Here is a 14,871-nt window from a genome sequence, read left to right as displayed (position 1 = left end):
TAAGGTCTCATTATCTCATGGTCACAATGCATCTCTGAAGGAGCTCTGCTTTCCAAAGAGCATTTAGCCAGGGGGTGTGTGCTGATGTCCTGGGAATATTGTCCTATGTGCGAGGGGCAAGGCACTTTTACTTGCTTAAATTTCTTTTTCCATTAATAGTCATTTCATATTTGACTCCCATGTTAGATCGGTATGAAAATGGTACAACCACCAGTCATCTGTTTCTCTTTTTCAGCATCAATATAGCCATGTTATTTTCAAAGAGCAAATGCAACTTTCAGTCTTGACCTGGTAGCTTGTGAGAGATTAAGTATTTATAATCTGAAAACTAGCTGTGACTCAAATATAAAATTCCCATCGTCATTCGACCACTTTATTATACCCCATCTTGTATCAAAATGAATTGAATATGACCTGTATCCCTCATTTGGGTGTCATCTCCCAGAGTGCAGGGCCCTTGTCTTGACACCCTTACGCCTTCCTAGGGTATCAAGTCCTGTAATTTAAATATTTTTGAATTAAATTTAAGCAAAAGTCAATTTTATTTGTTTAGTGTTTACTTCTAAACCCATATTTTGATTAAAGCGTTAACCTGCATTTTTGTTAATTTGCTTATTTTCCATATTCTATTTAAATAATTGAGACCAAGGATGTATGCCTTATTTAAACAAAGCTGCCTGAACACTCTAGATCGCCATCTAGTGGGAAAAAATACTCCATGGCCAAAAAACTCCATGGGAGAAAGAGCACATTCCCACTTGAGGAAGGAACAGGGTTTGTGTTTAGAACAATGTTGGAAGCAGCTGGTAGTTCAGGGGATGGGAGGGGGACACATGGAGGATACATGTTTCTCTCTGATTAGCCACGTGCTGCTGAGGGTAGTTGCCTCTTTGCACTTGGCGTAATCGCAGAGGAAGCCTTCTTTGTGGTTTTTTGAACAAGCACTTCACGATAAACTGGGCAGTGTTCTTGGCTGTGGTTCTGTTTGTGGACTAGTAATTTAGGCTGTGAAATATTCCCATCAGAACAATACAGCTTTTAGAGGATAAAAATCATGGTTTTATTAGCATAAGTGTTACACACACACACACACACACACACACACACACACACACACACACACACCGTGTGGGTGGACACAAGGATATGCACAGACTGCAGTTGTTGCACCCTCTTGCGGATTTCTGGTCCTGATTCCTTGGCAGCCCCTTGCTGCAGTATACTGCCTGAAGCTCAAGACAGTGTTCTTAATACAAACCTACAGTTGGTCCTGCAGGAAGGGAGCCACAGACTCCCTGGCTCAGCCTCTGATGGTGACTACTGGGGCTTTTAATCCAAGTTGACTTTATTTATTCATAAGCAGGACTGACAGTCAAGATTCTGAGGCCTCTGCACCAGTCAGATCCTTCCTGCCTTCAGTTTTCTGTTATGTCTTTGTTTTTCCTCTCTTCTCTCCATTTCCTCTTCTCTGAGCAAAGCTGTAAGTTCCTTGTGACCCTTTTGTCTTCACCCAAACACACACCAGCACACACACACACACACACATACACACACACACACACAGAGATACACAGACTTTAGGGCCCTGGCTTAGATTCCTGTTGTAAAGTGGCTCTTCAGGAAATCAGGGAAAATCCACTTAACTCATGTGCTAAGAGAGTCCCTGGAGTTGTCCTGACTGGTAGGCTGGGCTGGCATTGGGCCATATGGTATCAGTTGAAAGATGAGGCAAGTCTCTCTAAAATATCTTTCCAGTTTGCTTCTGAAACTTCCATATAAATAGAGAAATATCATAATTTCCAAACCAGAAATTAGGACTCATGTTCAACCAAATCTGGGATGAATGGTCACTCAGAAATAGATTTCATCTCATATTTCATCTGAGATCATGGCAGAGACTGCTTGTTTGGAATATTATTAAGAAGGATTCTGGGGCCACATCTGGATTTAGTGAGGGAAAGAATGCAGGGATATATTAGGAAGGTCTGAGATAGTCATGGGATAGGCTAACGGGAGCATTACAATATTGACTTTACACACAAATGGCTTCTTGGAGGGTTAACTGTGAAATACTATTAGCTGTTAAGATCCTGGTGTGAATTAAATTATTGAATTAGCTACCCATCACCTCTCAGAGCTCTAACAGAATGGAGTCACAGGATTGGTGAAGTTTTTTTTTTAATGGCTTATTCTTCCTATTTAAAAATTGAGGTAAAAATTCGCGTAAAATAAAATGTACTATTTTAAGTATTTTAAGGTGTACAATTCAGTGGCTTTTCGTAGACTCACAGGGTTGTCCAACTATCACCATGTTCTAACTCCAGAATTTTTTCATCACCCCTTAAAGAAACCCTGTACCCATTAAGCAGTCACTCTTAATTATCCCTTCCCCTCAGCCCCTGGCAGCCACTGATTCGATTTTTGTCTTTATGGACTTGCCTATTCTGGACATTTCTTACAAATTGAATCATACAATATTTGTCCTTTTGTGTTTGGCTTCTTTTATTAGCATAATATTGCCAAGGTTCATCCATGTTGTAGCATGTGTCAGAACTTTATTCCTTTCTATGGCTGGATAATATTCCATTGTGTGGATACAACATTTTATTTATCCATTCATTGGTTGATGGAAATTTGGGTTCCTTCTGCCTTTTGGCTACTGTGAACAGTGCTGTTATGAATATTCATGTACAAGTGTTTGTTTGAACACGTGTTTTCAACTCTTGGGTGGCTAGATGCCACCCCCATACACCCCGCCCCATACACAGACACTTTCGTTGATGATGGATCGATTTGAAACCATATGATAGGTAACTTTTGCTAAGAAGGAAAGAGCACGTAGTTTAGGTACTGCCTGGATGAGGCCTGGGAGGGAAAGGGTACAGAGCACCTTGGCCATGCTATAGAATCCTAAGGGCAAAGGATCGCTGGAAAGGAGGACAGGAAAGGGAGAATGCCAAAATGGGATGGCAATGACCTTGAGCTTGGTGGGTGACAGAGGAATGGGATTTGTCCATAATTTATAAAATGTCTGCTGATATTTTCCTCTTTTTATAAGGAAAGGAAAAATCTCTGGTGGGGATGAAAAGAAGGGCTAGGAGAGGGCCAAAGAAAAGTGAAAATGGCTATGGCGTTGACTGTGCCTTAACAAGCTCTTTGCTCTTCCTGGGTCTCTGCTCCTTCTTGTTCTGCCACAGCTTCTGGTGGCAGAGTCAAGACTCAACCACAGTTTCCAGGCCCCAGGGATCCTTTGCCTATACCATAATGTCTATTATACTCATGTGCCTATACTCATCAAGGTAGGTGATACTAGATATATCTGGCAGGTTGCTTTGCACTTGCTGGGGCCCCTGGGATAATCTCCACTGTATTGTTATTATGGAAGTTTCTAGAAGGTGAGGGAAAGAGGGAGTTTTCCTTAGTTCAAAGCCTAAGATCTGTGGGATCTCAAGTGCATCTTGTGCACCCGGAAGTTCTGTCCATTGCTATGTTGTCCAGGTCCCAGGTGGAGGTAGTCTGGAGCCAGTGCTTTGAGAAACTGTGTCTCTCAGCATGGGACTGGGCAACAATGGGGACAAGAAGAAGTGATGGGATTTTCAAGAGGTTCTGAAACAATTTCTTGTGTATCTAGGTTTGCTCTTCCTCGGCACTTCTATTTGTTCCTGGGGACATATTTGAGGCGAGGTGGAAGAGGTTCCTACCCATGTCTGAATACTATTGTAGCCAGCCTGTGGAAGGCATATAGTGGGGACCCAGGCCATTGAATGGAAGGTCTGTCCACAATCACAGAAAAAGAAGTGCATGGGGATTACACCTAGGGTGTGAACCATGGTGTGGACTTGGGTGTTTGTCCTCTGACCTTTGCTTCTGCCCAGTGTTGAGCAGCCCCCATGGGGTTCTTCTCACCTAAGCCTCCATTTCCTCTCTCCTGCGCCAACTCTAAGACCCTTATGTTGGATCATGCCACCACTTCCCCCCTTGGGAACAGCTTGGCTTCTTCTGGCTAATTCTGTCCCCACTTTATGCCAGTGAGATTCACGAAGTACAGGGTGCAAAAAGACTACATTGTAAAGCTCAGTGTCAGATAATTTTCATGTTACCAGCAACTCTACTACTCCTCATTCCAAAGCAGTTTCCATACAACCTAAGAGCAAAGCCAGATGGTTCTGTCACATGGATGAGATATCCAGGGATTAGTGGTCCCTCTTTGTTCTGAGTCCCTCATCTTGAAGAGGACAAGGGAAGGCCTGAGTGCTTAGAAGTCACCCAGGCAGACTTAGGTGCCCACGTGAAGGGGTTAGTGGCCCAAGGAGTGTGAGAAGCATTCTGAGGGAGCCAGTTCAGGTCTTCCAGGCATGGCAGGATGGTTGTGGTGAACCTCTTCTTTACCATCTCTATTGAAGGTGAGTTGCTCCTCAGTCCTCTGAGGCGGCATCTTCTGCCCCAAGGGTCCCAGTGGGATGTGTGTGGAGGTACATGACTGTACTGGTCTGGTTGAAGAAGGATGACACTGGAGATGATAGTACAGGAGGGAACCAATGCAAGTATGACAGTACCAGCAATGTGCTGAAGTTTTGAGGACAGTCTACTCCTGGGAGTGGGTGAGAGTTCTTAGGTGGGAAGAGGGAGCTGCATTATCAGAGTCTGCTTCTATAATGACTGAGGTTTGGTCCTTCTTTATAGTGGGAGATCAACAAGGAAGCTGATTTTCAAAGTGGGCTCCCTGGATTGAGAAATAGGATGTGTATGGGAGCTTCCAAGACAGGGCGCTGTCTGGGGGTTGACAAAGACCCCCGTGAGAAGGTTTTAGGTGAGCTAAGCCCTGTCAGGGCAGAGGGCTGGTGACGGTCATCCTGTCAGATCTTCAGCCCAGAAGTGGCAGCTGGAAACTGTTTCCCAAATAGTCGTTGAAGGTCACATCAGAGAGCATGGAGGATGACCATGGGAAGTGTCCCTATAACTAAATCTTGTTTAGTTCCTTTCTTGTCACAAGCCACTCTGTTTCATGACATTGCTTTGTCCCACTTTATACAGACCACAGCTCTTTTTCCCCCGACTGAGATGTGAGATGGGAATGGCTATATCTTCACACCTTGCCCCCTTGTCTCCAGACCCATGGCCAGCACACTTACCTGCACCAGGTCTGGCGTGAGGCGCTTGGCTTGCAGCCATTTCTGGAACCTTTCTGATTTCCTCAGGACACGCTCGACGCTGCAGGTTCTTGGGGCTGCTGTAGATGCACAGATTCTCCTGTCGGAGATCTCGTTTTGGTGTTTGCTGACCAGCCTCGAAATCTCCACAGGGCGCCAGGTTTTGGAATCATCTGAGTAATTTGCAGGGTAAGAAGGCAAGTAGTCAAGAGGCAGTTCGAGGTGAGAGGCCAGCCAGTTGTCAAACCTGGAAGAAGAGCCCTTTTAGGATCTTTCTGGGAGCTTGAGGGATGAAGCAGGGGAGAAGCAGGGGCCTGCAGAGCCTGAGGGACACTGAGACAGGGGATAACATCTGGTCGTCTGATCCATTCATCCTCCTTAGACTTGGGTGCTCCATAGGCTTTCTGTGCAAGGACTATTTTTGTTTCCTCAAACTTAGGAAAGTGTGTATGTGATGTCAGAAAAGGTGAAGGAGGTGCATGATAGACACAAACTTTATCTTCTTCATGTAACTGACACAGAAGGACTAGGCATGGCTCTCTGAATTTCTACTCCTTGTAAAGACAGTAGCTTTACACATGCTGCTACTTTGATTCTTCTAATACCCCATATCCACTTCACAGAAGTGGAAGCTGAGGCTTATAAAGCTTAAGTTCCTTGTTCAAGGTCAGACAATGTGTTGCCAAGCAGGGGTGCAAGCCCAGGGCCCTCTGTCAGCAAAAGCCATGCTCTTTCCCCTTCCCTACACTGGTTCAAGAAGCAACCCACCCTCTGACCAACAACTGGGTCTTGGAACCATAGTTCTTAAAGAGGCTTCTGGGCCTGCACCATTCTCTCTCTATATCAAACCCCAAGCAGCTCTATCAATTTTGCTTTCAGTTCAAAGATTTGTCATCAGTACCAAACAAGTCACAGAGAACAGTAGCTGCTAAATGGTCACCAATTTCAAAGCTATCGGGATCCAGGAGGTATGTAATTCCACACAATGGCCTGGTCAATCTTCAATCCTCCCCAAGGAAGAGCCACTGGCATGTTACCATCTGCTGATTTCCTAAGTCCCACCTTGACACCTTTCTCCAGTCATTTCTCCAGCTGTGTGCAGATATTTCCATTAGGGAAGAATGTTAAGTCTTCTTCTAATTTATGCATGAAAAATCACTAAGGTAATATTATTTACCTTCATTATTAACAATTGAGGGTCATACTGCAAATAAAAAATAGGCTTACAAGATATGTTATACATTTAATTTAAATTCTTATTTTTGAGCATTATTGGGCAACCTCATGATAATGACTTTTGGAACAATTAGCATTTTGATTAGCCCCAAACCTAGATTGTTTTGTTTCCTCACTTATATGACACGGCTTTACCCTAAGAGACTGAAAGCTTTTCAAAGAAGGTACTGTAGAGAAAACTGTTGATAAGCACCTTCTGCAATACAGAGCCACTCAAAGTGCAATGGTAGTAGGCACAAAAAATTCTGTTTAAGAATATTGCCACAAATCTAGTTAAAAAGACAAAACACCATGAACTCACAATGAGTCAATTTTACTGGAATTTTCAGGACAACCATGGGAAATGATGTTCTGTTCTGGGAAGATAAGGGAGGGCCTAGGCCCTCGAGGCAGACGTGCCTGCCTATTTCCTACAGCTCTTCTGCTTACGGGTGTTTGACCCCTACCCCCAAGGACCTGGGACTAAGGATATACAACTAGGTGGCTCTCTTAGGTAATTATAATAACAATGCTTATTTATAAAACACTTATAGTGAACGAGTCATTTAAAAAATACTTTATGTATATTAATTCAGTTAAACCTTTCAACAAACCTGTGAGATCAGTACTATTATTAACCATACAGATGAGGAAACTGAGGCAAAAAAAGTTAAGTAATTTGTCCAAAGTCACACAATACGGAATTGGAGGAATTTACATTCAAGGTTCCAGAACTTGCAATATTAACCACTGTGACATTGCTTAGTCCTCTATCATCTATTTTATGAATTAGCTCTTGGGAACAGATTGGTGACATTGTATAAGTTATAGCTAGTAGAGTCCTTAAAGATTATTTTATCCCTGCCTCCTTCCCAATCATATTTTGCGGATGCAAAAATTGAAGGCAACTTGTCTGAAGAGTCACAGACAATTAGTGGTAGAGGGGGACAGACCCCAAGGCTCCTTGTCTCCCAGTTGGTGGGAATGGTGTGTGGATGAACTTCCTGCCCTGTGGGATAAGCTCATTGTCCTTTTTTCTGTCCCCACTTTCTGAGGAAGCTCTGCTGAGAAGAGAGCCCTGATTTGGTAGATGACTTACAATGGATGCATGGTGCACATTCAGCAGTGGCTCAAGGTATCCCCATAAGGACAAATAGACAGGATTACAAGCCACGTTTCTCCTCCATTTAAATGGTATAAATTTATGGCATTGAATGGGAAAAATGTATATTTTTACAGCTTTGATTACCTACTTTCTTAAATAAAAGAATGTTGTGAGGAACTTGGAAGGTCCAAGATGCCGGAATAAGTAAATGCTATGCTTGCTGCCTCCCAGGGTCACATCAAAATTACAACTAAATTATAGAATAATCAACCTTGAAAATCATCTGAAGACTAGCTGAACAGAACCCCTATAGCTAAAGATATAAAGAAGAGGCAACATCAACACTGGTAGGAGGGGCAGTGACGCAAAACAGGCTGACCCGAAACCCACAGGTAGTGGTTGAGCACCAGAAGGGACATCTTGGAGGCAGAGGGTCCCTGAAGAGTGAGGGGTCCCAGTCCCACACGGGGCTCCCCAGTCCAGGGGTCTTATGCTGGAAAGAGAATTCCCCACAATATCAGGCAGTGAAAATCAGTGAGAACTCCATCCATTCATCCTGGTGAGATGGAAGGCAACTGGAAACCCACACTTCCTCTTGAAAGGCCCGCACACAGACTCACTCGCTAGCAAGCACTGAGCCTGGGCTCCAATGTAGGGGTGGCTGTTCGAGAGGCACCAGAGACACATGGGGAAAGGCTGAGTTGTGTGGCTTCAAATTGAGGGCTAGAGGGACAGCCACCATTATCCCTGTTAAACCCACCTAATGTGTAGCCTACAGGAAAGCACCATCTTTCCTGTATTGAATCCTCCTCCAAGGAGCCAAATCTGAGAACGCATTGGTCTGGTAAAAATCAAGCATGCACCACCTTGGTAACTCCCTGCTATTGTGGCATTGCCAGAGGCACTCTTAGCTCTTGGGCCACTAGCCCCACCCCACAAGCTGTGGAAGGCTTTTACAACAGTAGACCACGCACTGTGGCTTGGAGAACTTTTAGTGGCATAGGGTAAGCCACAGCTTGCACTGCAACCTCTGTTGGATGGCTTTGGGGATCTGCAGGCCCAAGGTGACCGGTAGCTGGCTGTAGTGTTCTCTGGATGTTTTGCTGGGTGGCCAAAGGCTCAGCACTGGAGCAAGGATTGACTGAATTTACTTGCAAAAATCACTGGCCACACCCCATGACTTCCTGGGAACAAACCATGCCCAACTTAGGTGGCATCACCAGGGGCACTGTTAACACTGGGTCAAACAGCCCAACCAATGCACATAAGGAGGTTCTTTCAGCAGCTGAGCCTTATGGGAAGCCGGCAGGTGGCAAAAGATCTATAGGGGACCTGGGCTTTTTGCTAAGCTTCCCCAGACCCAATACTAGTGGGAGCTTGTCTTGGTGCATAGTGAGGCCACTCCAACATGCCTCCAGGTCAGGCACAGGCAGCAACCAACTGCATATAGCTTTATAGCTCCTATTAGGTAGTCTACAGGCAAGGCTGAAATTGACCTGCACGGGAGCCCCTCCCAAGACACACAAGAAACAACACACCCAAAAGCCAGTTTCAGATCAACTAGGGCAATACCCAATTAGCCCCACAAGTGCACACCCAAAGGGTGGTCTTAACAGGCATAAGAACCTGCTGGAGGGCCGGCCGAGTGGCATGTTGGTCAAGAGCTGGCTTGGGATGCCAGAGGGCCCCGGATCGGATCCCACATATGAGGGCCAGTGACACTGCCCTCTATAGCTAAGATGCTGAACAACAGCTCAACCTGGAGCTGGGCTGCCGTGAGTCGCCGGCGATGGCAGTTGAGTTGCCATGGGCTACCGTGTGTAGCCAGGAGCCAGCGTGTGTAGCCAGCAGCCAGCGTGAGCGGCCGTCCAGAAGCCGGCGACTGATCTGCCTCGCCTGGGAAGAGCACAATGATGGTGCCAACTTGGGCCAGTGAAGCAACGTCCTCCACAACTAGACTGAAGAACAAAAGGATAGCAACTTGTCTGTTCTCTTTCTTCCAATTCCCCAATAAAAATCTTAAAAAAAAAGCACCTGCTGGAACAAACACACCTCTGAAGGGTCAGCTGCTACACAGCAACTCGTGTGCTGTGGACTTGGCCAGTCCTCACAGCCAGTCAGCCTGAGAGTCAACTCCACCCGTTGATGTGCCAAAAACATCAATGCTCAACTACATCAGGAGAATACACACAACACATACAAGGGATGCTCCTGGAACACACCCACAGGTGATCAGGGAGACTGTGCCACTGGACCACATAAGACACATACTACATAAGGCCACCAGGCAAAGACTGAGAAACATAGGAGATCTATCTAATACACAGAAACAAAAACATAAGACAGCCAGAATGAGAAAACAAAGAAACATCTCCCAAGTAAAAGAACAGGAGTAAACTCCAGAAAAAGAATTAAATGAAGTGGAGACAAACAACCTACCAGAGACAGAGTTTAAAACATTGGTTATCACAGTAGAGCCTCGAATCTCAAGCAGCGGGAGACTCTTGCTGACTCTCCATTTCTCTTTTTTAGATTTTTGCCTGTGATTTTGTTTTGTTTCTGGTTATTGGTCACATTCAGTTCTGACTAGTTTGTGCACAGCCAATATATTATTTCCCATTGGTGACAGAAATGGGGGACTGGTTTTATGTTTCAACAGTGTGGTTATCTGTATCAAAATGATAGACATCTGCCCTCTGTCAGGGGAGACACAAAAGAAAAATTTTTTGTCTGTCTCTTTATGTGCTCAAGTCAATTAAGAAAATATTTTGCATATATTAGAAAGGAAAACAACTCTTAGAGATAGAAACTGGTGAAATGTGTTTTTCTTTTGACTTTGGCCTGTGCTTCATAGTATAAGCACATATCTGTGTGTCTATAATTGAGAAAAGTCTTATCCTCTCACTGTGTAAATGTGAAATATTGTCCTACCTCTGAAAAGTATCAATAAATTAGATGACAAATTTAAAAAAACAAAAAAAACATTGGTTATAAGAATGCTTAAGGAACTTAGTGAGAACTTCAACAAAGAGATAGTAAGCATAAAGAAGGACATAAAAACCATAAAAAAGAACCAGTCAGAAATAAAGAATACAATAACTGAAATGAAGAATACACTAGATGAAATCAACAGCAAATTAGATGAAACAGAGGATTGAATCAGCGATTTTGGAGACAAGCTAGCAGAACACACCCAATCAGAAAAACAAAAAGGAAAAATAATTTAAAAAACAAACAAAGATAGTTAAGGGATTTCAGGGACAATGTCAAGCATAATGACATTTGCATCATAGGAGTACCAGAAGGAGAAGGGAGGGAGCAAAGGCTTGAAAACCTATTTGAAAAAATAGTGATGGAAAATTTCCCTAACCTGGCAAAGGACATAGACATACAAGTCCAGGAAGTGTGGTGAGTCCCAAACAAGATGAACTTAAACAGGCCAACACCAAGACACGTTTTAATTAAAATGACAAAGGTTAAAGACAAAGAGAGAATGCTAAAAGCAGCAAGAGAAAGACAACTAGTTACTTACAAGGGAGCTCCCATAAAACTATCAGCTAATTTTTCTACAGAAACTTTGCAGGCCAGAAAAGAGTGACAGGAAATATTCAAAGTGAGGAAAAGCCTACAACTAAGCTGCAAAGCTATCATTTAAAATTGAAGGAGAGATAAAGAGCTTTTCAGACAAGACAAAGCTAAAAGAATTCATCACCACCAAGCCAATATTACTAGAAATGTGAAAGGGGCTTCTTTAAGAAGAAAAATGGGGGAGCAAACAAACAAAAGATAAAAAATATGAATAATAAAATGGTAATAACTCTGTGCCTATAAATAATCACTTTAAATGTAAATAGATGAAATGCTCCAATGAAAAGACATAGGGTAGCTGAATATGTAAGAAAACAGAATTCATACATATGCTGTCTACAAGAGACCCGCCAGAGATCGACAGACACACGTAGAGTGAAAGTAAAAGGATGGAAAAACATATTTCATGCAAATGGAAACAAAAGAAAAGCTGGAGTAGCAATACTTACATCAGACAAAATAAACTTTAAAATGAAGACTATATTAAGAGACAAAGAAGGACATTACATAATGATAAAGAGATGAATCCAAAAAGAGGATATAACCCTAGTAAACATCTATTACCCAACATAGGAGCACCTCAATATATAAAACAAATATTGACTCATAGAAAAGCAGAGATCAACAGTGACACACTCATAATAGGGGACTTTAACACCCCATTGACCCCAAAAAAGACATCTTCCAGACAGAAAATCAAAAAGGAAACAGCAGCCTTAAATGACACATTAGACCAGATGGATTTAATTCATATTTTTAGAGCATCTTACCCCAACACAGCAGAGTATACATTCTTTTCAAGTGCACATGATAGGGCCGGCCGAGTGGCTCAGTTGGTTAAGAGCTCGCTCAAGAGTGTGAGCTCTGAGCAACAGCAGTTCGATTCCCGGCCCGAGCTGAGCTGCCGCTGAGCTGCCAACAGGTGGCAGGATGACTCAGCTAATATATATACATTTTCCAAGGTAGACAACATATGTTAGACCACAAAACAAGTCTCAATAAATTTAAGAAGATTGAAATTGTATCAAGCATCTTCTCTGACCACAGTGGTGTGAAACTAGAAATCAATTACAAGAAAAACAAAACTGAAAAACACACAAACACATGGAGGCTAAATAACATGCTACTAAACAATAAATGAGTTAACAATGAGATCAAGGATGAAATCAAAAGATACCTTGAGACAAAAACAAAATGAAAACACAACGACCCAAAATCTATGGGACACAGAGAAAGCAGTCTTAAGAAGGAAATTCATAGCAATGCAGGCCTACCTATAGAAACAAGAAAAATCTCAAATAGACAATCTAACTTTATACCTAAGGGAACTGGATAAAAAAACAGCAAAAAATTTCAACGTGAGTAGAAAAAAGGAAAAAATACAGATCAGAGTGGGAATAAATAAAACAGAGACTAAAAAAATATGATACAAAATATCAATGAAATCAATAGCTGATTCTTTGAAAAGATAAGCAAAATTGAAAAACGTTTAACCAGGTTCATAAATAAAAATAGAGAGAGGATCCAAATCAATAAAATCAGAAATGAAAGAAGAAAAATGATAGCTGACACCACAAAAATACAAAAAAAAGTTTAAGGAAATACTATGAGCAATTATATGGCAACAAATTGAACAATATTCCAAGGCTGAAGCAAGAAGAAACAAAAAAATCTGAACTAACCAATGACTACTAATGAAATCAAATCACTCATCAATAAATTCCCAAAAAACAAAAGTCCTGGGCCAGATGGCTTCACAGGTGAATTTTACCAAACATTCAAAAGAGAATATCTATTCTTCTCACACTATTCCAAATAATTCAAGAGGAGGAAAGGCTCTAAGCTCATTTTACAAGGCCATCATTACCCTGATTCCAAAACCAGACAAAGACAGTACAAAAAAAGAAAACTATAGGCTGATATGCCTGATGAACATAGATGCAAGAATCCTCAACAAAATACTAGCAAACTGAATTCAGCAATACATTAAGAAGATCATGTGCCACGATCAAGTGGGACTCATTCCTGGTATGCAGGAATGAATAGGTTGGTTCAATACCTGCAACTCAATTAATGTGATGCACAACATTAAAAAAATGAAAAATAAAGACTATATGATCATATCAATAAATCCAGAAAAAAGCATGTGGCAAAATCCAGCATCCATTTATGATAAAAACTCTCAGCAAATTGGAAATAGAGTAGACATATCTCAATATAATAAAGGCTAAATATGACAAACCTCCAGCTAACATCATACTCAATGGGAAAAAGCTAAAACCGTTCCCTTTAAGATCAGGAACAAGACAAGCATGCCCACTTTCACCACTTTTATTCAACATAGTACTGGAAGTCCTAGTAGCCACAGCAATCAGACTAGAAAAGGAAATAAAAGGCATCCAAATTGGAAAGAAAGAAATAAAACTGTCATTATTTGCAGATGACATGATACTATATCTAGAGAACTCCAATAATTCCAGTAAAAAAGAAACGATTAGAATTAATAAATGAACTTAGTAATGTATCAAGATACAAAATTAACATTCAGAAATCGGTTGTATATTTATATACTGATAAGGAACTATAGAAAGAGTAATTAATAAAACAATCCCATTTACAATTGCATCAGTAAAATAAAATAAAATATCTAAAAACAAATTTAACCAAAGTAGTAAGAGACCTGTACTTAGGAAAATTATAAGACATTGAAGAAAGACATTAAAGAAGATACAAATAATTGGAAGCATATACCATGCTCATGAATAGGAAGAATTAATGTATTATTAATTAAAATGTCCATACTACACAAAGCAATCTATAGATTCAGTGCCATCTCTATCAAAATGCCAATGGCATTTTTTCACAGACCTACAACAAATAACCCTAAAATTTATATGGAACTATAAAAGAACCTGAAAAGCCATGTCAATCCTGAGAAAGAAGAACAAAGCTGGAGGTATCATGCTACTTAACATCAAACTATACAACAAGACCATAGTAGTCAAAACAGCATAGTATTGCCATAAAAAAAGACACATAGATCAATGGAACCAAAGAGAGAGCCGAGAAATAAATCCATGCCAATATGGCCATTTAATCTATGACAAAGGATGCAAGAATATACATTAGGATAAAGACAGTCTATACAATAAATGGTAATGGAAAAACTAGACAGATACATGCAAAAGAATGAAACTGGACCACCTTCTTACTCCATAGACAAAAATAAACTCAAGCTAGATTAAAGACTTAAATATCAGACCCAAAATCATAAAAATTGTAGAAGAAAACATAGGCAGTAAACTCTTCAACATTACCCTTAGTAATATTTTTACTGATACATTTCCTTAGGTACAGGAAACTAAAGAAAAAATAGACAAATGGTACTACATGTAATTAAAAAGTTTTTGCAAAGCAAAGGAAACCATCAACAAAACAAAAAGACATCTTCCTGAAAGGAAGAAGATATTCACCAATGATATATCTGATAAAGGGTTAACATCCAAAATTTATAACAAAACAAAACCAAAAATTAAAAAAACTCACGGGCCAGCCAAGTGGCACGTTGGTTAAGAGCTGGATTGGGACGCCAGCTCTGAGCAGGAGGGCCCAGGTTCGCATCCCACATGAGGGCCAATGATACTGCTCTCTTGAGCTAAGATGCTGAACAACAGCTCGACCTGGAGCTGAGCTGCCATGAGTCGTCGGCGACGGCGTAGGCTGCAGCCCCTGCGGCAGTGGGCTGCCATAAACTACCGTGAGTGGCCGGAGTCAACGTGAGCTGCCAAGAGCCGCTGTGAGTTGCCATCCAGA

At 41.6% G+C, this 14,871-nt stretch overlaps 1 protein-coding gene across 1 annotated transcript in view; it reads right to left on the bottom strand.

Annotated features, from left to right (window-relative positions):
- The window catches only part of DIPK2B (divergent protein kinase domain 2B), a 64,916-nt gene that overhangs the window by 42,981 nt on the left and 7,064 nt on the right, over positions 1-14,871 (bottom strand). Inside the window, exon 2 of the mRNA XM_019648590.1 lies at positions 5,133-5,397. Coding sequence (XP_019504135.1) covers positions 5,133-5,397 — 265 coding nt within the window. The remainder of the gene's footprint in view (positions 1-5,132; positions 5,398-14,871) is intronic.

The sequence above is a fragment of the Hipposideros armiger genome, unplaced genomic scaffold (genome assembly GCF_001890085.2).
Source record: "Hipposideros armiger isolate ML-2016 unplaced genomic scaffold, ASM189008v1 scaffold_7, whole genome shotgun sequence".
NCBI classification, from domain to species: domain Eukaryota; kingdom Metazoa; phylum Chordata; class Mammalia; order Chiroptera; family Hipposideridae; genus Hipposideros; species Hipposideros armiger.
The sequence above is the reverse complement of the archived record's forward strand: the minus strand, read 5'-3'. Positions and strand labels throughout refer to the sequence as shown.